General features: G+C 52.7%; 3 protein-coding genes across 5 annotated transcripts in view; 1 reads left to right on the top strand and 2 right to left on the bottom strand.

Annotated features, from left to right (window-relative positions):
• Window positions 1-1,084, bottom strand: part of ELOB (elongin B) — a 7,779-nt gene extending 6,695 nt beyond the window's left edge. Inside the window, exon 1 of the mRNA XM_044273036.1 lies at window positions 935-1,084. Coding sequence (XP_044128971.1) covers window positions 935-937 — 3 coding nt within the window. The 5' untranslated portion in view covers window positions 938-1,084. The remainder of the gene's footprint in view (window positions 1-934) is intronic.
• PKMYT1 (protein kinase, membrane associated tyrosine/threonine 1) lies at window positions 498-18,856 on the top strand. 3 transcript variants are annotated; one of them, XM_044273032.1, is made up of 8 exons: window positions 498-761; window positions 14,266-14,654; window positions 14,779-15,275; window positions 15,348-15,454; window positions 15,533-15,705; window positions 15,810-16,051; window positions 17,204-17,296; window positions 17,948-18,856. In XM_044273032.1, the coding sequence occupies exons 2-8, from the start codon at window positions 14,298-14,300 to the stop codon at window positions 18,123-18,125; spliced, it is 1,647 nt and encodes a 548-aa protein (XP_044128967.1). In that variant the 5' UTR covers window positions 498-761; window positions 14,266-14,297; the 3' UTR covers window positions 18,126-18,856. The 3 variants fall into 3 exon arrangements, with proteins under 3 accessions (XP_044128967.1, XP_044128968.1, XP_044128966.1); XM_044273033.1 differs by having other exon boundaries at window positions 498-817; XM_044273031.1 differs by lacking the exon at window positions 498-761 and adding an exon at window positions 1,214-2,076.
• Window positions 18,515-23,877, bottom strand: part of PAQR4 (progestin and adipoQ receptor family member 4) — an 18,079-nt gene continuing 12,716 nt past the window's right edge. Inside the window, exon 4 of the mRNA XM_044273035.1 lies at window positions 18,515-19,714. Coding sequence (XP_044128970.1) covers window positions 19,281-19,714 — 434 coding nt within the window. The 3' untranslated portion in view covers window positions 18,515-19,280. The remainder of the gene's footprint in view (window positions 19,715-23,877) is intronic.

Genomic DNA, 23,877 nt, shown 5'->3' with positions numbered 1-23,877 from the left:
GAGGGTTATGTCGGGGGCACAGTATATAGTGGGGGGAGGGTTATGTCGGGGCACAGTATATAGTGGGGGGGGTGTCAGGGGCACAGTATATAGTGGGGGGAGGGTTATGTCAGGGGCACAGTATAGAGTGGGGGGAGGGTTATGTCAGGGGCACAGTATAGAGTGGGGGGAGGGTTATGTCAGGGGCACAGTATAGAGTGGGGGGAGGGTTATGTCGGGGCACAGTATGTAGTGGGGGAGGGTTATGTCGGGGGCACAGTATGTAGTGGGGGAGGGTTATGTCGGGGGCACAGTATAGAGTGGGGGGGAGGGTTATGTCAGGGGCACAGTATATAGTGGGGGAGGGTTATGTCGGGGCACAGTATATAGTGGGGGGAGGGTTATGTCGGGGGCACAGTATATAGTGGGGGGGAGGGTTATGTCGGGGGGCACAGTATATAGTGGGGGGGAGGGTTATGTCGGGGGCACAGTATATAGTGGGGGGAGGGTTATGTCGGGGCACAGTATATAGTGGGGGGAGGGTTATGTCGGGGGCACAGTATAGAGTGGGGGGAGGGTTATGTCGGGGCACAGTACACACTGGTGGGGGAGGCCTGGCGGCCATCTTGGGAGTGGAAGGCCGCTGCACGGTTACTAGGGGAGACGGGTGGCTTGTGCCGCCATGTTGTGGAGGGCCGGCCCGGTACTAGGCCGCCATGTTGCTGACGCCTCGGCCGGTCGCCTCCGGGATGACACACCGGACGGCTGGAGGAAGCCGCGGGGTGAGACCCGTCATCTCGGCGTTTCGCTGCCGGCCGCTCTCCGCCATGTTGAGAAGGTCAGGATGGAGCGGTCCGGCCGGTCACACAGCGCAGGCAGCCCCGCTCACCCCACTCTCGTACCGGCCCGCAGCGGGCACAGAGCCCCTCGCGGTATGTGGCGTCCGCATACTCACCATCCCGGCCGTGTCCGCCCGTCCGTCCCGGGGAGGCTGTGACTAGACAAAGAGCCAGCGCCCGACACTGCGCTCCGAATATGCTCCGACCTCCCAGCCTGCACCGCGATGCGCAGCCGCCTGCTCAAACTAACAGCGCCATCTTGTGTGTGGCGGTCCTACGTCGCTGGGCGGGGCGTCAGTGACGTCACCACCTCTCTAGCTGAAACGTTCTGGCGCGAAAACAAAGCGATTGAGTGAGGGGCGAACCGAACCGAGAGATAGAGCCGGGGGGGAACCGAGGAGAACCGAACTGAGAGAGACGGAGCCAGGGGGAACCGAACCGAGACAGAACCGAACTGAGAGACAGAGCCAGGGGGGAACCGAACCGAGACAGAACCGAACTGAAAGAGACAGAGCCAGGGGGAACCCAACCGAGACAGAACTGAACTGAGAGACAGAGCCAGGGGGGAACCCAACCGAGACAGAACCGAACTGAGAGAGACAGAGCCAGGGGGGAACCGAACTGAGAGAGACGGAGCCGCGGGGGGAACCCAACCGAGACAGAACTGAACTGAGAGACAGAGCCAGGGGGAACCGAACCGAGACAGAACCGAACTGAGAGAGACGGAGCCGGTGGGGGAACCGAACCGAGACAGAACCGAACTGAGAGAGACAGAGCCAGGGGGGAACCCAACCGAGACAGAACCGAACTGAGAGAGACAGAGCCAGGGGGGAACCCAACCGAGACAGAACCGAACTGAGAGAGACAGAGCCAGGGGGGAACCCAACCGAGGCAGAACCGAACTGAGAGAGACAGAGCCAGGGGGGAACCGAACTGAGAGAGACAGAGCCAGGGGGGAACCCAACCGAGACAGAACCGAACTGAGAGAGACAGAGCCAGGGGGGAACCCAACTGAGACGGGGACGGGGGGGACTGAGTGGGGGAAGCCGAACTGAGAGAGACCCAAGGGGGGGTGGGGACAGACAGAGCTGAGGGAGGACGAGACGGGTGACAGACACATCAGACACCGGTCTAGGACCTGACGGGCAGATATGACCAACTGAGAAAATCCAAGTGTCCTGGAGACCGAGGGAGAAACACGGCGACTACTAGAGCGTGGCGACCGGAAGTGACTGCATCGGATGAATGATCGTCCATGGTGAGAGCGATGGCGGCTGACAGGGGGGGCGGAGTAATGGAGGCTGACACGGGGGTGATGGAGGCTGACACGGGGGTGGCGAGGGCGGAGTGATGGAGGCTGACGCGCGGTGGGGAGGGCGGAGTGATGGAGGCTGACGCGCGGTGGGGAGGGCGGAGTGATGGAGGCTGACACGTGGGGGCAGGGGAGCACTGAGCCTTTCTGCTGCCTCAGGCAAAAACTGAAATGGCGCCCCCCCCCCAATTCCATTTTCTTACCCTAACCCCTTCCCCCCAGCCCTACTGTTAAAGATATACTTGGAAACCATTATACACAGCGCCACAGAACATCCAGGGTACTGCAGCGCCTCATACCTCCCACATCCAGGGTACTGCAGCGCCTCATACCTCCCACATCCAGGGTACTGCAGTGCCTCATACCTCCCACATCCAGGGTAATGTAGCGCCTCATACCTCCCACATCCAGGGTAATGTAGCGCCTCATACCTCCCACATCCAGGGTACTGCAGCGCCTCATACCTCCCACATCCAGGGTACTGCAGCGCCTCATACCTCCCACATCCAGGGTACTGCAGCGCCTCATACCTCCCACATCCAGGGTACTGCAGCGCCTCATACCTCCCACATCCAGGGTACTGCAGCGCCTCATACCTCCCACATCCAGGGTAATGTAGCACCTCATACCTCCCACATCCAGGGTAATGTAGCGCCTCATACCTCCCACATCCAGGGTAATGTAGCGCCTCATACCTCCCACATCCAGGGTAATGTAGCGCCTCATACCTCCCACATCCAGGGTAATGTAGCGCCTCATACCTCCCACATCCAGGCTAATGTAGCGCCTCATACCTCCCACATCCAGGCTAATGTAGCGCCTCATACCTCCCACATCCAGGGTACTGCAGCGCCTCATACCTCCCACATCCAGGGTACTGCAGCGCCTCATACCTCCCACATCCAGGGTACTGCAGCGCCTCATACCTCCCACATCCAGGGTACTGCAGCGCCTCATACCTCCCACATCCAGGGTAATGCAGCGCCTCATACCTCTCACATCCAGGGTACTGCAGCGCCTCATACCTCCCACATCCAGGGTAATGTAGCGCCTCATACCTCCCACATCCAGGGTAATGTAGCGCCTCATACCTCCCACATCCAGGGTAATGTAGCGCCTCATACCTCCCACATCCAGGGTAATGTAGTGCCTCATACCTCCCACATCCAGGGTAATGTAGCGCCTCATATCTCCCACATCCAGGGTAATGTAGCGCCTCATATCTCCCACATCCAGGGTAATGTAGCGCCTCATACCTCCCACATCCAGGGTAATACAGCGCCTCATACCTCCCACATCCAGTGAAGTCTCCTTTGATGTAGATGTTCTTTGTCCTCATCTTCTCCTTTCAGACCAGGCCACCATGATGATTTCTTCCATCCATCTCTTCTCTCTGCAGAGTCTGACAGACATCTTAGTTTCCTAGTTTTCCATCATCCTCCCACCTTCTGAACACCCCATCCTGCCCCCCCAATACTTATCAGTCACCTGAGGAACCGTGACGTCGGGAAATTAAGTAGATTGGCTCCTTGATTTCTCTTGATTCAGTGTTGATAGGGTTAATGCCCACTTCCCTTGTCATCACTTCTACCCTTTATAGTCTGACCCCACCCTTCTGACTATGCAGTAGATGGCTTCATTTGGGTTTGGCTGAGCTGGTGTGAGGTCGTCTCTGGTGTTCCTGCACGGCCTTCTCTTCAGAAGTTAAGTGTTGTGTTTGTTATCTTCCCTGTTGTTGTATCTGGGCCTGAGACAGAGACTTCCATTCGTCCATCTGGGGAGGAATATTCCTACCTTCAAGGTCTATTCATATTGATAGTCAGGGCCTGGATTAGGGTTGTCTAGGAGGTGACCTGTTTCCAGGCCCACTTACCGTTCCCCTTCCCTCCTGTGTTCAGTGTGGCGTTTGCCCCCCCCCCCCCCCCCACAGCGATCATGACATTATCTACTGCCATATACACTCACCTAAAGAATTATTAGGAGCACCATACTAATACGGTGTTGGACCCCCTTTTGCCTTCAGAACTGCCTTAGTTCTACGTGGCATTGATTCCACAAGGTGCTGATAGCATCTTTAGAAATGTTGGCCCATATTGATAGGATAGCATCTTGCAGTTGATGGTGATTTGAGGGATGCACATCCAGGGCACGAAGCTCCCGTTCCACCACATCCCAAAGATGCTCTATTGGGTTGAGATCTGGTGACTGTGGGGCCATTTTAGGACAGTGATCTCATTGTCATGTTCAAGAAACCAATGTGAAATGATTGGAGCTTTGTGACCTGGTGCATTATCCTGCTGGAAGTAGCCATCAGAGGATGGGTACATGGTGGTCATGAAGGGATAGACATGGTCAGAAACAATGCTCAGGTAGCCCGTGGCATTTAAACGATGGCCAATTGGCACTAAGGGGCCTAAAGTGTGCCCAGAAAACATCCCCCACACCATTACACCACCACCACCAGCCTGCACAGTGGTAACAAGGCATGATGGATGCATGTTCTCATTCTGTTTACGCCAAATTCGGACTCTACCATTTGAATGTCTCAACAGAAATCGAGACTCATCAGACCAGGCAACATTTTTGCAGTCTTCAACAGTCCAATGTTGGTGAGCCGGTGCAAATTGTAGCCTCTTTTTCCTATTTGTAGTGCAGATGAGTGGTACCCGGTGGGGTCTTCTGCTGTTGTAGCCCATCCGCCTCAAGGTTGTGCATGTTGTGGCTTCACAGATGCTTTGCTGCATACCTCGGTTGTAACGAGTGGTTATTTCAGTCAACGTTGCTCTTCTATCAACTTGAATCAGTCGGCCCATTCTCCTCTGACCTCCAGCATCAACAAGGCATTCTCGCCCACAGGACGGCCGCATACTGGAGGTTTTTCCCTTTTCACACCATTCTTTGTAAACCCTAGAAATGGTTGTGCGTGAGAATCCCAGTAACTGAGCAGATTGTGAAATACTCAGACCGGCCCGTCTGGCACCAACAACCATGCCACGCTCAAAATTGCTTAAATCCCCTTTCTTTCCCATTCTGACATTCAGTTTGGAGTTCAGGAGATTGTCTTGACCAGGACCACAACCCTACATGCATCGAAGCAACTGCCATGTGATTGGTTGACTAGATAATCGGATTAGTGAGAAATAGAACAGGTGTTCCTAATAATTATTTAGGTGAGTGTAAACTGCCATTTCGACAGATTTTCTGGGGGTAGTGGCAATTTAATTCGGTTCAGGGAATCGTGTAAGTTGTACTTTATCCATACTCTTCGGGGGATGAGTGTCAACGTGTCATTGCTTAAGGATGATGCGCAGTCTTGGCCTTTTTCTCTGCCGACCGGATCACTGTCCCTCCAGTCGGTAGATTATTTTTTTTATTTACTGGTAGTACCCAATTTCTCCTGTCTGCTGAGGTGGCGCTAGAGTCCAAAACTGTGGAAATCAAGGTATTTATCGACAGTGGGGCAGGGGTTAACCTGATTGATGGACAGTTTGTTGGTATGCATGGGTTAACTAGTAGTGCACTAGAGAGAAGCATTTCTGTCTTTGCAATTGATTCTGCACCTCTCACCCAAAAATGCCTGTCGCAGGGGGTAGATGACATCCATTTAAGAGTGGGTGATTTCCATCAGGAATCTGTCTCGTGTTATGTGTTGGACGGTCTGCCTGCTCCGTTGGTGTTGGGTTTACCATGGTTAAGCAAACACAACCCGACCATTGACTGGCAAGCGAGACAGATTCTCAATTGGAGTGATTTTTGCATGGACAACTGTCTTAATGCGTTTTTCTGTGTGGTCACCACTAAAACTGAGCCCTCGTTCATTTCTGAATTCTCTGATGTGTTTTCCCGAGAGTGGTAACCAGGAGTTACCCCAGCATCGGGAGTATGACTGTCTCGTCAATCTTATTCCTGGAGCTAAACTGCCCAAATCTCAGTTGTATAATCTTTGTGAGCCTGAAAGAAAGGCTGTGTGAGAGAATATCACCGAGAGCTTGGCAAAGGGACATAGACCATCCAAATCCCCAGTGGCTGCTGGGTTTTTCTTTTGTAAAAAGGAAAGATGGTACACTTAGACCATGTCTGGACTTCCGTGAGTTCAACCATATTTCCGTCGGTGATCTTTAACCCCTTCCTTTGATTCCTGATTTGTTTGATCAAATTGTCGGCGCCAAGGTGTTCTCTAAATTGGATCTGAGGGGGGATTGAGTGGAAGACTGCATTTAATACCCCTGAGGGTCATTTTAAAAACCTGGTCATACCCCTTGGGTTAACCAACGCTCCAGCGGTTTTTCAACACTTTATCAATGACATCTTTCATCATCTGGTGGGGAGGTTTATTGTTGTATACCTTGATGACATACTAATTTATTCTCCAGACATGGAGACTCATCAGGATCAGGTGAGACAGGTGTTACAGATCCTAAGAGAGAATAAGTTGTATGCGAAGAGTGAAAAATGTGTATTTGCTGTTCAGGAAGTTCAATTCCTGGGTTACCTGCTCATCCTCAGGTTTTCATATGTATCCTGAGACGGTCCGTGCCATGTTGGACTGGGATCGACCCGAAAATCTAAAGGCGCTTATGTGGTTTTTGGGGTTGGCCAACTACTACTGTAAATTTTATCCTGAACTATTCAACTGTGGTCAAACCAGACATGACTAGGAAGGGGGTCGATTTCTCAGTCTGGTCTGATGCGGCATTACAGGCCTCTTCTGCTGTGAAGGAATGTTTTTCTTCAGCCTTTATTCTGGTGCAACCGGTCGTGTCTCAGCCAATCATTGTAGAGGTTGACGTATCCGAGGTTGGGGTAGGAGCAGTTTTGTCACAAGGTCCTTCACCTAGTAAATGGCGCCCATGTGTTTTTGTTTTGTTTTTTCTCTAAAAAACTTTCAACTGCTGAAAAAAATTATGACCTGGGTAATAGGGAATTGCTGGCCATTAAGTTGGCTTTTGAAGAATAGCGTCATTGGTTGGAAGGAGCAGTTCACCCAATTACGGTACTTCAAAGAGCTGTGTGTTTATTCTAGTAGCGCTCTTCACCCTCCTCGCTGTGAAGCTGCAGGGCCGCAAGATGCCTGCCACATAAAATAAACAATGGGTAATAGAATCTTGATACCGCGCTCTGTCTGTTTTAGCTGCAGTGTGAATAAGCCCCCCTCACACCCTCCGCACGGACTATTAAGCTGTGGGATGTCACAAATCTGAGTTACATTTACTGTAGATGTTTTCTCCCAAGTCCTAGGTCCTTTTGGGATGTGTCCGGAGTTTTTTGCAGGCATAGGTCAGAGTGTCTTGAACCTGGAGACGCGCCCTGGCCGGCAGCGTGGCTCCTTTAGTTCAATCTCGTGGTTCACGCTTGTACAGAGCAGGGGTGACATCACTACTATGACTACGGGTAGTCACAGATGCCACTAAGCTCAATGCGTTTTGGATAGGCTCTATCCTTCGTCAGGATTGTGCCTGCAAAAAAAAAAACTCCGGACACATCCCAAAAGGACCTAGGACTTGGGAGAAAACATCTACAGTAAAGGTAACTCAGATTTGTGACATCCCACAGCATAGTCCGTGCAGAGGGTTTGAGGGGGGCTTATTCACATTATTCACAGAGCGCGGTATCAAGATTCTATTACAGTAATTACTGATCACAAAAATCGGGCTTACTTTGAGTCTGCTAAACGACTGAATCCAAGGCAGGCCAGATGGTCGCTGTTTTTCAGCAGATTTAACTGTCACCTACCGCCCTGAGGTTAAGAACGTCAAGGCGGATGCTTTGTCGCGCAGCTTTCCTGGGGGGGGAAGGGGTGAGTCTAAAGATCCTAGTCTGTTCCTTCAGACTTGCGTCATAAGGTATTTGAGGAACATCACTGTACGGTGCTTGCTGGACACCCTGGGAGTAGATCCACTGTCGCTCATCTCGCGCAGATTCTGGTGGCCGGGGCTGCGTAAGTGTGTTGAGGACTATGTGTCAGCCGGTTATACCTGTGCTCATGCTAAGGTGACACATACTCTGCCTTCTAGATCTCTTCTTCCGTTTCCCATCCCGTCCAGACCTTGGACGCATTTGTCCATGGACTTTATCACGGATTTACCGAATTCTTCGGGAAAAAACGTGATCCTGGTGGTAGTTGATCGGTTTAGCAAAATGGCGCATTTTATAGCATTGCCGGCTCTACCTAATGCCAAGACTTGCACAGGTGTTTGTCGACAACATCGTAAAACTCCACGGCATTCCCTCTGATGTGGTGTCCGATAGAGGGATTCTGGAAGGCGTTCTGTACTCGTCTGGGTGTACAATTGTCCTTCTCTTCGGCTTTTTATCTTCAGTCAAATGGACAGACGGAGCGCACCAATCAGAATCTGGAGACTTACTTGAGATGTTTTTGTTTCGGAGAATCAGGAGGAGTTGTCTTCATTCTTGTCGTTAGCTGAGTTTGTCATTAATAACCGTAGACAGGAGTCCACTGATAAGTCACCGTGGGGGCATACGGATTCCATCCGCAGTTTGGCACATTTGCTGGTTCAAAAACTTTCAGTATTCCTGAGGAGGAACGATTTTCCTCTTCTTTGTCTTCGATTTGGCGAAAAATTCTAAATAACCTAAAAAAGACGTATGAGTGGTCTGGATCTGAGAGTGGGTGATTCTGTGTGGCTGTCCACAAGAAACATTAAGTTGAAGGTACCTTCTTGGAAGTTGGGCCCAAGATTTATTGGTCCATATAAGATCACTGCCATTGTTAACCCTGTAGCCTTCCGTCTTAAACTTCCTCAGGCATTGAAAATCTATAACGTATTTCATAAGTTGTCGAAGAAATCTGTTGAGCCTTCCTCCTTGCCTCCCACTCCTGTCATGGTGGACGGTAGAGATCGACCGATTATCGGATTTACCGATATTATCGGCCGATATTCAGGATTTTGAACGCTATCGGTATCGGCATTTATTTTGCCGATATTCCGATAGCGTATGGGGAACACAGATCGCGCTGCTGACAGCGCTCTCCGTGTTCCCTCTGCAGCACAGGGGAGAAGGAGCAGTGTCTCTTCCCCCTGTGCTGCTGCCACTGCAGCCAATGGGAGGACAGGGGACAAGAGGAGGGGAGGAGCTATGGCCACTGCACCACCAATGAAGCTTAATCTCTCATTTATTCATATACAGGAGGCGGGAGCTGCAGGATCACATAGCCGGCTCCCGACGTCTATGAGCAGTAGCTGCGATCTGCGGTAGTTAACCCCTCAGGTGCCGCGGATCGCAGCTACTGCTCATGGAGGTCGGGAGCCGGCTATGTGATCCTGCAGCTCCCGCCTCCTGTATATGAAAAAATGAGGGAGGGGTTGTCCAAGTTATATTTATTGGTGACCTATCCCCAGGATAGGTCATCAATATCAGATCGGAGGGGGTCCGACACCCGGCACCCCCTCCGATCAGCTGTTTGAAGAGGAGACTCGCGCGGTGTCAGCGCTGCCTCCTCTTCACTGTTTACCTTCTAGCCGTTGCACTTGCAGCGGTGAGCAGGTGTAATTACACCCAAGCCTTCCTATTGAAATGAATGGGACGGTTAGGTGTAATTACACCTGCTCACCACTGCAGATGCAACGGCTAGAAGGTAAACAGTGAAGAGGAGGCAGCGCTGACACCGTGCGAGTCTCCTCTTCAAACAGCTGATCGGAGGGGGTGCCGGGTCATCAAGAAATATAACTTGGACAACCCCTTTAATCTTCATTGGTGGCGTAGTGCGCCCCCCCCCCCCCCCCCCCCAGTATTAAGCATTGGTGGCGCAGTGCGCCCCTCCACAGGATCCCCTCTCCCCTGCTCCTCCGATCGGAGCCCCAGCAGTGTAATGCTGAGGCTCCGATCGGTTACCATGGCAGCCAGGACGCTATTGAAGCCCTGGCTGCCATGATAAGCTCCATGCTGCTGTGTGCACAAAGCACAGAGCAGCAGGGACAGTGTGAGCTCCTATTCACCCCGATAGAGATCTATCAGGGTGAATAGGACAAGGGTTCTAGTCCCTAAGGGGGCTAAAAGTTAGTAAAAAAAAAAAAAAAAAACACCAAAATATTAAGTATAAATGAAAAAGAAAGATTTACAAAAAAAAACTACACATTAACAATAAACATTAATTTTCAGCAGATTTGTGGGAATTTTTGTTATTTTTTTTTAAAATAAAAATTCCCAGAATATCGATCGGTATAAATTATCGGCTATTGGCCTGAAAGTTCACAAATTATCGGTATCGGCCCTAAAAAATCTATATCGGTCGATCCCTAGTGGACGGTAATTTAGAATTTCAAACCAGCAGGATTGTAGACTCCCGAGTTCTCCGTAGATCCCTCCAGTATCTCGTCCACTGGAAGGGTTACGGACCAGAGGAGAGGATGTGGGTTCCAGCTGCCGATGGTAATGTGAATCGTTTGGTGAAGTCCTTTCACAGAGCCCATCAGTCCTGGGTGCCCGGTCACCTGTAGAAGGGAAGGGGGGGGGGGGGGTACTGTCACGGTCCCTCAGGTGACTGGTGTCAGGAGATCAGAGAGACTGGCTGTTTGTGGAAGAATCTAACAGCCTCCATGATTTCTCTTGATTCAGTGTTGATAGGGTTAATGACCACTTCCCTTGTCTCAGCTGTTGCTCAGTGGTCATCACTTCTACCCTTTATAGTCTGACCCCACCCCTCTGACTATACGGTAGATAGCTTCATTTGGGTTTGGCTGAGCTGGTGTGAGGTCGTCTCTGGTGTTTCTGCGCATCCGTCTCTTCAGAAGCTTGTTTGTTACATTCCCTGTTGTTGTATCTGGGCCTGAGACAGAGACTTCCATTCGTCCTATACTTATTCCAGGGCCTCATAGGGAAATCGGGGCGTAGGCAGCCTGCATCTGAATATTCCTACCTTCAAGGTCTATTCATATTGATAGGTAGTTAGGGCCCGGATTAGGGTCGTTTAGGAGGTGACCTGTTACTTCTCTAGTTTCCAGGCCCAATTAGGGTCCATTCACACGTCTGTAGTGTGTTTTACGGACCCCGGCAATGTGCGTTCCGCATTTTGTGGACCACACATCGCCGGCACTAATAGAATATACCTATTCTTGTCCGCAATTGGGACATTGTTTGGCCCCATAGAAATTAATGGGTCCGCAATTTTGCAGACGTGTGAATGGAGCCTTACTGTTCCCTTCCCTCCTGTGTTCTGTGTAAAGTCGTCCCCCACCCACCACACTGATTGTGACAATACTGTGCCCGCCGTGCTCCCCAATACTATCCTGCAGAAACCGATAAACCCCCTGATACTAGTACCACACAGATACTGCCACCTTCAGTAATTATTGGCACACACTGCCCTAAACATAACTGCACCTGGCAAATAGTGCCCCTGACACTAATAGTCCTGCAAGAATACCTGTGCTAAGCAGATACTGTGCCAGGTGCCCCCCACAGTAATAGTGCTCCCCAAAGTCCCACCAATAGTAATGTGGTAACAGTGCTCCCAATAGTAGTAATGCCCCCAGTGCTAATAATCACCCCCTATAATCTCTGGCTGTACAAAAAATACTCTTTATAATGTGTGCCAGTAAAATAATTCCCCCTTGCAACGTCTGTCAGTAAAAATGCACCTTTTCACAGCCACAATGTCCTCATGGTGCTTTCTCCAGTTACAGAATAATGACCCAACAACAGCATGCTGCCGAATGCAAATACTAACCTCAGATACGTACCGCCATCCTGCACCGACCTCTACTAGTCTGTGCCTGAGCTCTAAGCAGCGCGATGACACCGGCCTCTTCTAGTCTGTGCCTGAGCTCTAAGCAGCACAATGACACCGGGCTCTTCTAGTCTGTGCCTGAGCTCTAAGCAGCACAATGACACCGACCTCTACTAGTCTGTGCCTGAGCTCTAAGCAGCACAATGACACCGGGCTCTTCTAGTCTGTGCCTGAGCTCTAAGCAGCACAATGACACCGACCTCTACTAGTCTGTGCCTGAGCTCTAAGCAGCACAATGACACCGGGCTCTTCTAGTCTGTGCCTGAGCTCTAAGCAGCGCGATGACACCGGGCTCTACTAGTCTGTGCCTGAGCTCTAAGCAGCACAATGACACCGGCCTCTTCTAGTCTGTGCCTGAGCTCTAAGCAGCACAATGACACCGGGCTCTTCTAGTCTGTGCCTGAGCTCTAAGCAGCACAATGACACCGGGCTCTTCTAGTCTGTGCCTGAGCTCTAAGCAGCGCGATGACACCGGGCTCTACTAGTCTGTGCCTGAGCTCTAAGCAGCACAATGACACCGGCCTCTTCTAGTCTGTGCCTGAGCTCTAAGCAGCGCGATGACACCGACCTCTTCTAGTCTGTGCCTGAGCTCTAAGCAGCGCGATGACACCGGGCTCTACTAGTCTGTGCCTGAGCTCTAAGCAGCACAATGACACCGGGCTCTTCTAGTCTGTGCCTGAGCTCTAAGCAGCGCGATGACACCGACCTCTTCTAGTCTGTGCCTGAGCTCTAAGCAGCGCGATGACACCGACCTCTACTAGTCTGTGCCTGAGCTCTAAGCAGCACAATGACACCGGGCTCTTCTAGTCTGTGCCTGAGCTCTAAGCAGCACAATGACACCGGGCTCTTCTAGTCTGTGCCTGAGCTCTAAGCAGCGCGATGACACCGACCTCTTCTAGTCTGTGCCTGAGCTCTAAGCAGCGCGATGACACCGGGCTCTTCTAGTCTGTGCCTGAGCTCTAAGCAGCGCGATGACACCGGGCTCTTCTAGTCTGTGCCTGAGCTCTAAGCAGCACAATGACACCGGCCTCTACTAGTCTGTGCCTGAGCTCTAAGCAGCACAATGACACCGGGCTCTTCTAGTCTGTGCCTGAGCTCTAAGCAGCGCGATGACACCGACCTCTACTAGTCTGTGCCTGAGCTCTAAGCCGCACAATGACACCGGGCTCTTCTAGTCTGTGCCTGAGCTCTAAGCAGCACAATGACACCGGGCTCTTCTAGTCTGTGCCTGAGCTCTAAGCAGCACAATGACACCGGGCTCTTCTAGTCTGTGCCTGAGCTCTAAGCAGCACAATGACACCGGCCTCTACTAGTCTGTGCCTGAGCTCTAAGCAGCACAATGACACCGGGCTCTTCTAGTCTGTGCCTGAGCTCTAAGCAGCGCGATGACTATGACACCGACCTCTGATGGGTTACAAGACCTAGAACTAAAGTCTATTAGAGGGACCGGAGGGCCAGGGAGGCATCGCAGCGTTCACACATGGGGGGAGGGCGGAGTGATGGAGGCTGACACATGGGGGGAGGGCGGAGTGATGGAGGCTGACACATGGGGGGAGGGCGGAGTGATGGAGGCTGACACATGGAGGGAGGGCGGAGTGATGGAGGCTGACACATGGGGGGAGGGCGGAGTGATGGAGGCTGACACATGGGGGGAGGGTGGAGTAATAGAGGCTGACACATGGGGGGAGGGTGGAGTAATAGAGGCTGACACATGGGGGGAGGGCGGAGTAATAGAGGCTGACACATGGGGGGAGGGCGGAGTAATAGAGGCTGACACATGGGGGGAGGGCGGAGTGATGGAGGCTGACACATGGGGGGAGGGCGGAGTGATGGAGGCTGACACATGGGGGGAGGGTGGAGTGATGGAGGCTGACACATGGGGGAGGGTGGAGTGATGGAGGCTGACACATGGGGGGAGGGCGGCGTGATGGAGGCTGACACATGGGGGGGAGGGTGGAGTGATGGAGGCTGACACATGGGGAGAGGGCAGAGTGATGGAGGCTGACACATGGGGAGAGGGCAGAGTGATGGAGGCTGACACATGGGGGGAGGGTGGAGTAATAGAGGCTGACACATGGGGGGAGGGTGGAGTAATAGAGGCTGACACATGGGGGGAGGGCGGAGTAATAGAGGCTGACACATGGGGGGAGGGCGGAGTGATGGAGGCTGACACATGGGGGGAGGGCGGAGTGATGGAGGCTGACACATGGGGGGAGGGCGGAGTAATAGAGGCTGACACATGGGGGGAGGGCGGAGTGATGGAGGCTGACACATGGGGGGAGGGCGGAGTGATGGAGGCTGACACGTGAGGGGCGTTACTGGTTATGAGGTGAACATCCAGTTGGGTGCAAGAGGCTCTTACGGTTTTGGATGCTTCTCCTCCTCAGATCCTGTCGTGGATTCCTTGTAAGGGCGAGCCATGCCGGTGCCAGGAGATGACATGGCTGACGCTTTGATGACCCGAACGCCTATCCCAGTGCCTGCACATTTCAGTCAAGCAGAGCAGAGCTTCTCCCACAAAAAGAGGGGGCGAGCCCTCTGCTACACCCTGCCCCCACGGCCCCCGGTGAAGAGTATCCCTCCCCTCAGCCGTATCTTTCCTAACAAGCAGCGGTCCTGGAGCCAGCCTCGCCCCCAGAGCGTGTCCTTCCAGAGCCCCCGCCACAAGCAGCCGGTCAGCCACCTGTACGACCACAGCAAGGAGGAGACCTTATTCAAGCAGTGCTTCCAGATCGTCTGCAAGCTGGGGAGGGGCTCCTTCGGGGAGGTGTATAAGGTACGGAAAAGAGGGGCTTCATATATGGGGGGAGGGGTGGAGGATATTATGGGGGAGGTCGGGGGGTTCAGAGTTCACTTCTGCTCTCTTCTGTGGCTGACTCCAGGGATCTCCCTTCTCGCAGGTGCGGAGTCGTGAGGATGGCGCTGTGTACGCAGTGAAGCGATCAGTTTCCCCGTTCCGGGGAGAATCGGACCGTCTCCGCAAACTCCAGGAGGTGAGGAAACATGAGCGTGTTGGGGAGCACCCCAACTGCCTGCGATTGATCCGCGCCTGGGAGGAGAAGCGCATGCTGTACCTGCAGACGGAGCTGTGCGTGTGCAGCCTGCAGCAGCGTTCGGAGGAGCTGGGCGAGCCTCTGCCTCCACCTCAAATCTGGAATGTAACCTGTGACCTCCTTCGAGGTCTTAAACATCTCCATGACCGCAACCTGCTGCACTTGGACATCAAGCCCGCCAATGTGTTCATCGCCTACTCCGGGGTCTACAAGCTGGGGGACTTTGGTCTGATGGTGGAGCTGGATGGAGCAGAAGGGAGTGGGGAGGCCCAGGAGGGAGACCCTCGTTATATGGCTCCAGAGCTTCTGGACGGGGTGTTCACGAAGGCTGCAGATGTGTTCAGGTAAGAGGGTCCTGAGATGTGTGCTGCTCCCGTGTTCCCTGGACCCCCCTCATGTCTCTTCTCATGTCTCAGCCTCGGGATGACGCTGCTTGAAGTGGCTTGTAACATGGAGGTCCCAAAGGGTGGGGAAGGCTGGCAGCAGCTGCGGCAGGGTCACCTCCCCATAGAGTTCACGTCAGGTGGGTGACGTCCCTTCAGATGTGCTGTGTGTCCTCTGTGCCGCTGCCTCGTGTTATCTCTGCCTTCCTTGTATTTAGACCTGCCCCCAGATTTCCTGAAGGTGCTGTCTGGGATGTTGGAGCCGGATTATCGACGTCGGGCTACTGTGGACTGGCTGCTGTCTCTTCCTGCTGTCCAGAGGGCTGAGGGGTGGCGGAAAGTGACCCTAACGACCAGAGGCGTCCTCACTCGGGGGGTGGCCGTATTGCAGGTGAGGCCTTGCAGTGCGGCGGCCATGCTGGGGATCTCGTGCCTGTATTTTACTTCCTCCTGTCCCTTCACCCACACAATCTTCTTCTTCCTCCTCCTCCTTAGTTTCTCCTGTGGCTCATCACCGTGGTCTTCTGCGCCCTGAGGCGTCCAGTGAGGCGGCTTTTACGCTGGAACGTTATTCTGGACTCTCCACCGTCTTCTCCATCCCAAAATCGATGCTTAGAAAGCAGCTTTTCCAGTGACTGGGAGGATGAAAGTTTTGGGGATGATGTATTTGAGGTGCCTCCAAGTCCCCTGGGCTACCCCAGGAATATCACCTACCATGCTCAGGAATTCCCCCTCAGGTAAGTGTGCACCTCTGCAGCTGGGGGGGGGCGCGCGCAAGAAAGCCATGAGTCCTGCCTCAGTGCGTGTAGGTGTCAGTGTATCCCAATACTCCGGTGTACGAGGGAGTGCGTGTAGGTGTACCCCAATACTCAGGTGTATGAGGCAGTACATATAGGTGCCTGTGAGGTGTATGAGGCAGTACGTATAGGTGCCTGTGAGGTGTCAGTGTACTCCAATACTCCTGTGTATGAGGCGGTACGTATAGGTGCCTGTGAGGTGTCAGTGTACCCCAATACTCCGGCGTATGAGGCAGTACGTATAGGTGCCTGTGAGGCGTATGAGGCAGTACGTATAGGTGCCTGTGAGGTGTCAGTGTACCCCAATACTCCGGCGTATGAGGTAGTACATATAGGTGCCTGTGAGGCGTATGAGGCAGTACGTATAGGTGCCTGTGAGGTGAAGGAGGCAGTACGTATAGGTGTCTGTGAGGCGGTACGTATAGGTGCCTGTGAGGTGTCAGTGTACCCCAATACTCCTGTGTATGAGGCGGTACGTATAGGTGTCTGAGGTATCAGTGTACCCCAATACTCCGGCGTATGAGGCAGTACGATAGGTGCCTGTGAGGCGTATGAGGCAGTACGTATAGGTGTCTGTGAGGCGGTACGTATAGGTGCCTGTGAGGTGTCAGTGTACCCCAATACTCCTGTGTATGAGGCGGTACGTATAGGTGTCTGAGGTATCAGTGTACCCCAATACTCCGGCGTATGAGGCAGTACGATAGGTGCCTGTGAGGCGTATGAGGCAGTACGTATAGGTGTCTGTGAGGCGGTACGTATAGGTGCCTGTGAGGTGTCAGTGTACCCCAATACTCCTGTGTATGAGGCGGTACGTATAGGTGTCTGAGGTGTCAGTGTACCCCAATACTCCGGCGTATGAGGCAGTATGTATAGGTGTCTGAGGCAGTACGTATAGGTGCCTGTGAGGTGTCAGTGTACCCCAATACTCCTGTGTATGAGGCGGTACGTATAGGTGTCTGTGAGGCGGTACGTATAGGTATCAGTGTACCCCAATACTCCGGCATATGAGGCAGTATGTATAGGTGTCTATGAGGCGGTATGTATAGGTGCCTGTGAGGTGTTCACTACGTATCAGCCCTGCATTGTGTTCAGTTGCAGACATTCTCCAGATCTGTTGTCGCGGCCGTCTCTGGGCAGCACGTCCACACCCCGCAATCTGTCTCCTGACTACAACCTGCGGCAGAGGTAAGTCCACCATGTTGATGAACAGTGATGGTCAGTTTGCAGTGTTCGCCAGCGAACACATGCGGGCTGCCATCTTCAGTAAGGTAGACTGACCCGTCCGGCGATGCACAGGTAGCCCAATGAAGGCCCCCGGCGGCTGTTCTCAGAACTGCCTGCTCCCTGTGACTGCGTTTGATTTCAGACCGGCACAGGTAAGGGCTTACCTGTGCCTCGCCGGACGGGTGAGTCTACCTTACTGAAGATGGCAGCCCGCATGTGGAGAACACCCCATCATGGGGGAGATGCTGGTGCAGTGGCTCTCGCCGGGTCCATGGAGTCCACACTCTGGGCTGCGCGGTTCATTACATTATTAATCAGTTCCGCACATGAAATATGCAGTTCATGGAGGAAGACGAAGGTGACGCGGGCGGCTGAGCAGAGGGGACGCGCAGCTTGAATGCCGCGTCTCATGCAGGTTCCTTCTCCATACCCTATGACTGCCGTGTGTTATGAGGCCCCATATACCTCCTTCAGCCTCACTGACCAATCGCTTGCATGCGATGCATTTAAGCCGCCCTTACGGATATTGTAAAGGGGGTGGTTTTTAGGGACACGGGGGGTCTCATTTTTTTTTTTTTCCTCTGTGACATCAATACTTTGTGTTCTTTCCAGGTCGGCGCTGCCTCCGACACCGAACGTGAGCCGGATCAGCCAGGACTCCCCGTGCAGTGTGAAGTCGATGAGCCCAGACAGCAGCGGCAGTTCTTCAGGCTTTGTGGACGCTGAGGCACCTCGCTCTTTTCTACCTCGAAACCTCCTTAGTATTTTTGATGAGGCGTCTGAGCAGTAGACCTCTTTATTTTCTGAGAAGGAACGTGCTGGTCCGTAGGATCAGCGGTTCTGGGAGGTGCCCAGACTCCTTTGGATGTTAGACATTAATAAAGGGGCATCTGCACTACTGTTTTTGGGTGATGACCCCATAGACCCAGGGAAGGCGTGCCGTGTACGGTCCGGCCATCGGCCTTATTGCTGGATGTGACGTGGTGTCTTCTGTGTGGAGAAGGTGGAGGGTTCATTAAAGATCATTCCGGTGCCTTTCTGTTCTTCGGTGTAGAGGATTTGATGCAGCGCTTTCCTGGAGGAGGCGGCGGCGGCGGCACCTGGTAGTGTGCCTCCTTTCTCTGCGGCAGAGGCACACGGAGTCTGGTGTCGGTTTATCTAAATGACGGTGCAGACAAGTTTTCAGAAAAGGTTTATTATTGCATTAGTAATACTGGCCTCGTGCAAAGCCCCGTCTGTCTGCTCCAGCCACCCCAGGAGGAGCAGCTAAAGGCTCAATAGTCTAGACGAGGTGTAAGGCAACTATTCCTCCTGGCACTCGAGAAGTGGGAACTACAGCCTCATCTCATGCTATCTCATACTCGCTGGGGGGTCTAAAGAAACGGCTGTCCTGTAAGAATGACTTCTAGCGCTCTGTCTGGACACTTGGGGCAGGGGGGGTGGTGGTGTCGGTGCCCTCACAACTCTTCCCCTTCATGATATCAGTGAATGAAATGTTATTAAACTTTCTCTACACCAGAACCGGCGTGTGACCTGTCCCTGCTCTCCATTTCCCATGTGTAGCGCCCTCCCCTGGGTGCACTGCTGCCTCCCTACGACTGGAGCATATTACGGTACCAGATGGTCCATGGAGGACTACAGTCCGTGTGTAGGCTTCCTCCATCGTCTTGACTGTGAGGTGCTTCTGGTTTTAGCAGCCATGATCTGTGGTCTGTCATGGTGACCACATCCTGCTCCTATTGGAGATGTAATACTGATATGGTAGAACCTCCCTGGAGGCTCCTGGTTCGATTAGTCCTTACAGTAGTCAATAATAAATACTTCTGTCCTCCATCAGGTAGTGAGGAACTCTACATACAAGTTCTACTTCAAGTTTTGTTTTGCTGGTTGCACCTGCGTGTTCATCTCCATCTCCATGCTGTGGTCTCAGGTGGCTGTAGGTGCGTCACTCCAACGGGCAGGGAGAACTGCTTATCCAAGTGAGGTCAGAGGTCACACCCCAGTGCAAGTATAAGATGCTGATCACCACCAGGACGTGCATAATCTGGTGACTATTGCACCAGTAGTCAAATTTTCCAGGTTGTAAACGTTCAGGAATGCGGGAAACGTTAATAATGCCTCCGAGTAGGGCCAGGCTATCCATAAGGAGGTAGCAGCGTAGTGAAGATGGATGGCCGGAGCCTAGCCCTGCCCAACGAAGATAAAAGAAGAAAAAGCGGAAGGCAGCCTGCCAGGCGAACGAGCAGAGGCGGCTGATGTTGCTGTGAGCAGTGACTGCGCAGAAGATGACATAACTGGACAAGCCGGTGTATGTCAAGAGAGCCAAGCTCCGTGTGAAGGGATGGCAGAGGAGCGTGCAGTAGATGATGGGGAGCGCACCTGGGAAGAGAGAACGTCTCGTAAATACTTATCCCTGACATGAGAACCCTGCAGTGCTAGAGCATAGTGTACTAGAGGGGAGGACAGGCTGCTATATCCCCTGATGTGAGAACCCTGCAGTGCTAGAGCATAGTGTACTAGAGGGGAGGACAGCTAATCCTCAGGACATCCTCTAGAACGTGAGGACACTGAGGACAGGCTGCTATATCCCCTGATGTGAGAACCCTGCAGTGCTAGAGCATAGTGTACTAGAGGGGAGGACAGCTAATCCTCAGGACATCCTCTAGAACGTGAGGACACTGAGGACAGGCTGCTATACCCTGATGTGAGAACCCTGCAGTGCTAGAGCATAGTGTACTAGAGGAGAGGACAGCTAATCCTCAGGACATCCTCTAGAACGTGAGGACACTCAGGACAGGCTGCTATATCCCCTGATGTGAGAACCCTGCAGTGCAAGAGCATAGTGTACTAGAGGGGAGGACAGCTAATCCTCAGGACATCCTCTAGAACGTGAGGACACTCAGGACAGGCTGCTATATCCCCTGATGTGAGAACCCTGCAGTGCTAGAGCATAGTGTACTAGAGGGGAGGACAGTCTGCTATATCCCCTGATGTGAGAACCCTGCAGTGCTAGAGCATAGTGTACTAGAGGGGAGGACAGCTAATCCTCAGGACATCCTCTAGAACGTGAGGACACTCAGGACAGGCTGCTATATCCCCTGATGTGAGAACCCTGCAGTGCTAGAGCATAGTGTACTAGAGGGGAGGACAGTCTGCTATATCCCCTGATGTGAGAACCCTGCAGTGCTAGAGCATAGTGTACTAGAGGGGAGGACAGCTAATCCTCAGGACATCCTCTAGAACGTGAGGACACTGACCAGGCTGCTATATACCCTGATGTGAGAACCCTGCAGTGCTAGAGCATAGTGTACTAGAGGGGAGGACAGCTAATCCTCAGGACATCCTCTAGAACGTGAGGACACTCAGGACAGGCTGCTATATCCCCTGATGTGAGAACCCTGCAGTGCTAGAGCATAGTGTACTAGAGGGGAGGACAGTCTGCTATATCCCCTGATGTGAGAACCCTGCAGTGCTAGAGCATAGTGTACTAGAGGGGAGGACAGCTAATCCTCAGGACATCCTCTAGAACGTGAGGACACTCAGGACAGGCTGCTATATCCCCTGATGTGAGAACCCTGCAGTGCTATAGCATAGTGTACTAGAGGGGAGGACAGGCTGCTATATCCCCTGATGTGAGAACCCTGCAGTGCAAGAGCATAGTGTACTAGAGGGGAGGACAGCTAATCCTCAGGACATCCTCTAGAACGTGAGGACAGGCTGCTATATCCCCTGATGTGAGAACCCTGCAGTGCTAGAGCATAGTGTACTAGAGGGGAGGACAGGCTGCTATATCCCCTGATGTGAGAACCCTGCAGTGCAAGAGCATAGTGTACTAGAGGGGAGGACAGCTAATCCTCAGGACATCCTCTAGAACGTGAGGACAGGCTGCTATATCCCCTGATGTGAGAACCCTGCAGTGCTAGAGCATAGTGTACTAGAGGGGAGGACAGCTAATCCTCAGGACATCCTCTAGAACGTGAGGACACTGACCAGGCTGCTATATCCCCTGATGTGAGAACCCTGCAGTGCTAGAGCATAGTGTACTAGAGGAGAGGACAGGCTGCTATATCCCCTGATGTGAGAACCCTGCAGTGCTAGAGCATAGTGTACTAGAGGGGAGGACAGGCTGCTATATACCCTGATGTGAGAACCCTGCAGTGCTAGAGCATAGTGTACTAGAGGGGAGGACAGCTAATCCTCAGGACATCCTCTAGAACGTGAGGACACTCAGGACAGGCTGCTATATCCCCTGATGTGAGAACCCTGCAGTGCTAGAGCATAGTGTACTAGAGGGGAGGACAGGCTGCTATATCCCCTGATGTGAGAACCCTGCAGTGCAAGAGCATAGTGTACTAGAGGGGAGGACAGCTAATCCTCAGGACATCCTCTAGAACGTGAGGACAGGCTGCTATATCCCCTGATGTGAGAACCCTGCAGTGCTAGAGCATAGTGTACTAGAGGGGAGGACAGGCTGCTATATCCCCTGATGTGAGAACCCTGCAGTGCAAGAGCATAGTGTACTAGAGGAGAGGACAGCTAATCCTCAGGACATCCTCAAGAACGTGAGGACACTCAGGACAGGCTGCTATATCCCCTGATGTGAGAACCCTGCAGTGCTAGAGCATAGTGTACTAGAGGGGAGGACAGTCTGCTATATCCCCTGATGTGAGAACCCTGCAGTGCTAGAGCATAGTGTACTAGAGGGGAGGACAGCTAATCCTCAGGACATCCTCTAGAACGTGAGGACACTCAGGACAGGCTGCTATATCCCCTGATGTGAGAACCCTGCAGTGCTAGAGCATAGTGTACTAGAGGGGAGGACAGTCTGCTATATCCCCTGATGTGAGAACCCTGCAGTGCTAGAGCATAGTGTACTAGAGGGGAGGACAGCTAATCCTCAGGACATCCTCTAGAACGTGAGGACACTGACCAGGCTGCTATATCCCCTGATGTGAGAACCCTGCAGTGCTAGAGCATAGTGTACTAGAGGGGAGGACAGCTAATCCTCAGGACATCCTCTAGAACGTGAGGACACTCAGGACAGGCTGCTATATCCCCTGATGTGAGAACCCTGCAGTGCTATAGCATAGTGTACTAGAGGGGAGGACAGGCTGCTATATCCCCTGATGTGAGAACCCTGCAGTGCAAGAGCATAGTGTACTAGAGGGGAGGACAGCTAATCCTCAGGACATCCTCTAGAACGTGAGGACAGGCTGCTATATCCCCTGATGTGAGAACCCTGCAGTGCTAGAGCATAGTGTACTAGAGGGGAGGACAGGCTGCTATATCCCCTGATGTGAGAACCCTGCAGTGCAAGAGCATAGTGTACTAGAGGAGAGGACAGCTAATCCTCAGGACATCCTCTAGAACGTGAGGACAGGCTGCTATATCCCCTGATGTGAGAACCCTGCAGTGCTAGAGCATAGTGTACTAGAGGGGAGGACAGCTAATCCTCAGGACATCCTCTAGAACGTGAGGACACTGACCAGGCTGCTATATCCCCTGATGTGAGAACCCTGCAGTGCTAGAGCATAGTGTACTAGAGGGGAGGACAGTCTGCTATATCCCCTGATGTGAGAACCCTGCAGTGCTAGAGCATAGTGTACTAGAGGGGAGGACAGGCTGCTATATACCCTGATGTGAGAACCCTGCAGTGCTAGAGCATAGTGTACTAGAGGGGAGGACAGCTAATCCTCAGGACATCCTCTAGAACGTGAGGACACTCAGGACAGGCTGCTATATCCCCTGATGTGAGAACCCTGCAGTGCTAGAGCATAGTGTACTAGAGGGGAGGACAGGCTGCTATATCCCCTGATGTGAGAACCCTGCAGTGCAAGAGCATAGTGTACTAGAGGAGAGGACAGCTAATCCTCAGGACATCCTCTAGAACGTGAGGACAGGCTGCTATATCCCCTGATGTGAGAACCCTGCAGTGCTAGAGCATAGTGTACTAGAGGGGAGGACAGCTAATCCTCAGGACATCCTCTAGAACGTGAGGACACTGACCAGGCTGCTATATACCCTGACATGAGCACCCTGCAGTGCTAGAGCATAGTGTACTAGAGGAGAGGACAGCTAATCCTCAGGACATCCTCAAGAACGTGAAGACACTGACCAGGCTGCTATATACCCTGATGTGAGAACCCTGCAGTGCTAGAGCATAGTGTACTAGAGGGGAGGACAGCTAATCCTCAGGACATCCTCTAGAACGTGAGGACACTCAGGACAGGCTGCTATACCCTGATGTGAGAACCCTGCAGTGCTAGAGCATAGTGTACTAGAGGGGAGGACAGGCTGCTATATCCCCTGATGTGAGAACCCTGCAGTGCTAGAGCATAGTGTACTAGAATGGGGAGGACAGGCTGCTATATCCCCTGATGTGAGAACCCTGCAGTGCTAGAGCATAGTGTACTAGAGGGGAGGACAGCTAATCCTCAGGACATCCTCTAGAACGTGAGGACACTGACCAGGCTGCTATATACCCTGACATGAGCACCCTGCAGTGCTAGAGCATAGTGTACTAGAGGAGAGGACAGCTAATC

The sequence above is a fragment of the Bufo gargarizans genome, unplaced genomic scaffold, assembly GCF_014858855.1.
Source record: "Bufo gargarizans isolate SCDJY-AF-19 unplaced genomic scaffold, ASM1485885v1 fragScaff_scaffold_350_pilon, whole genome shotgun sequence".
In the NCBI taxonomy this organism is placed as follows: Eukaryota; Metazoa; Chordata; class Amphibia; order Anura; family Bufonidae; genus Bufo; species Bufo gargarizans.
This window is presented reverse-complemented; position numbering and strand designations above follow the sequence as displayed.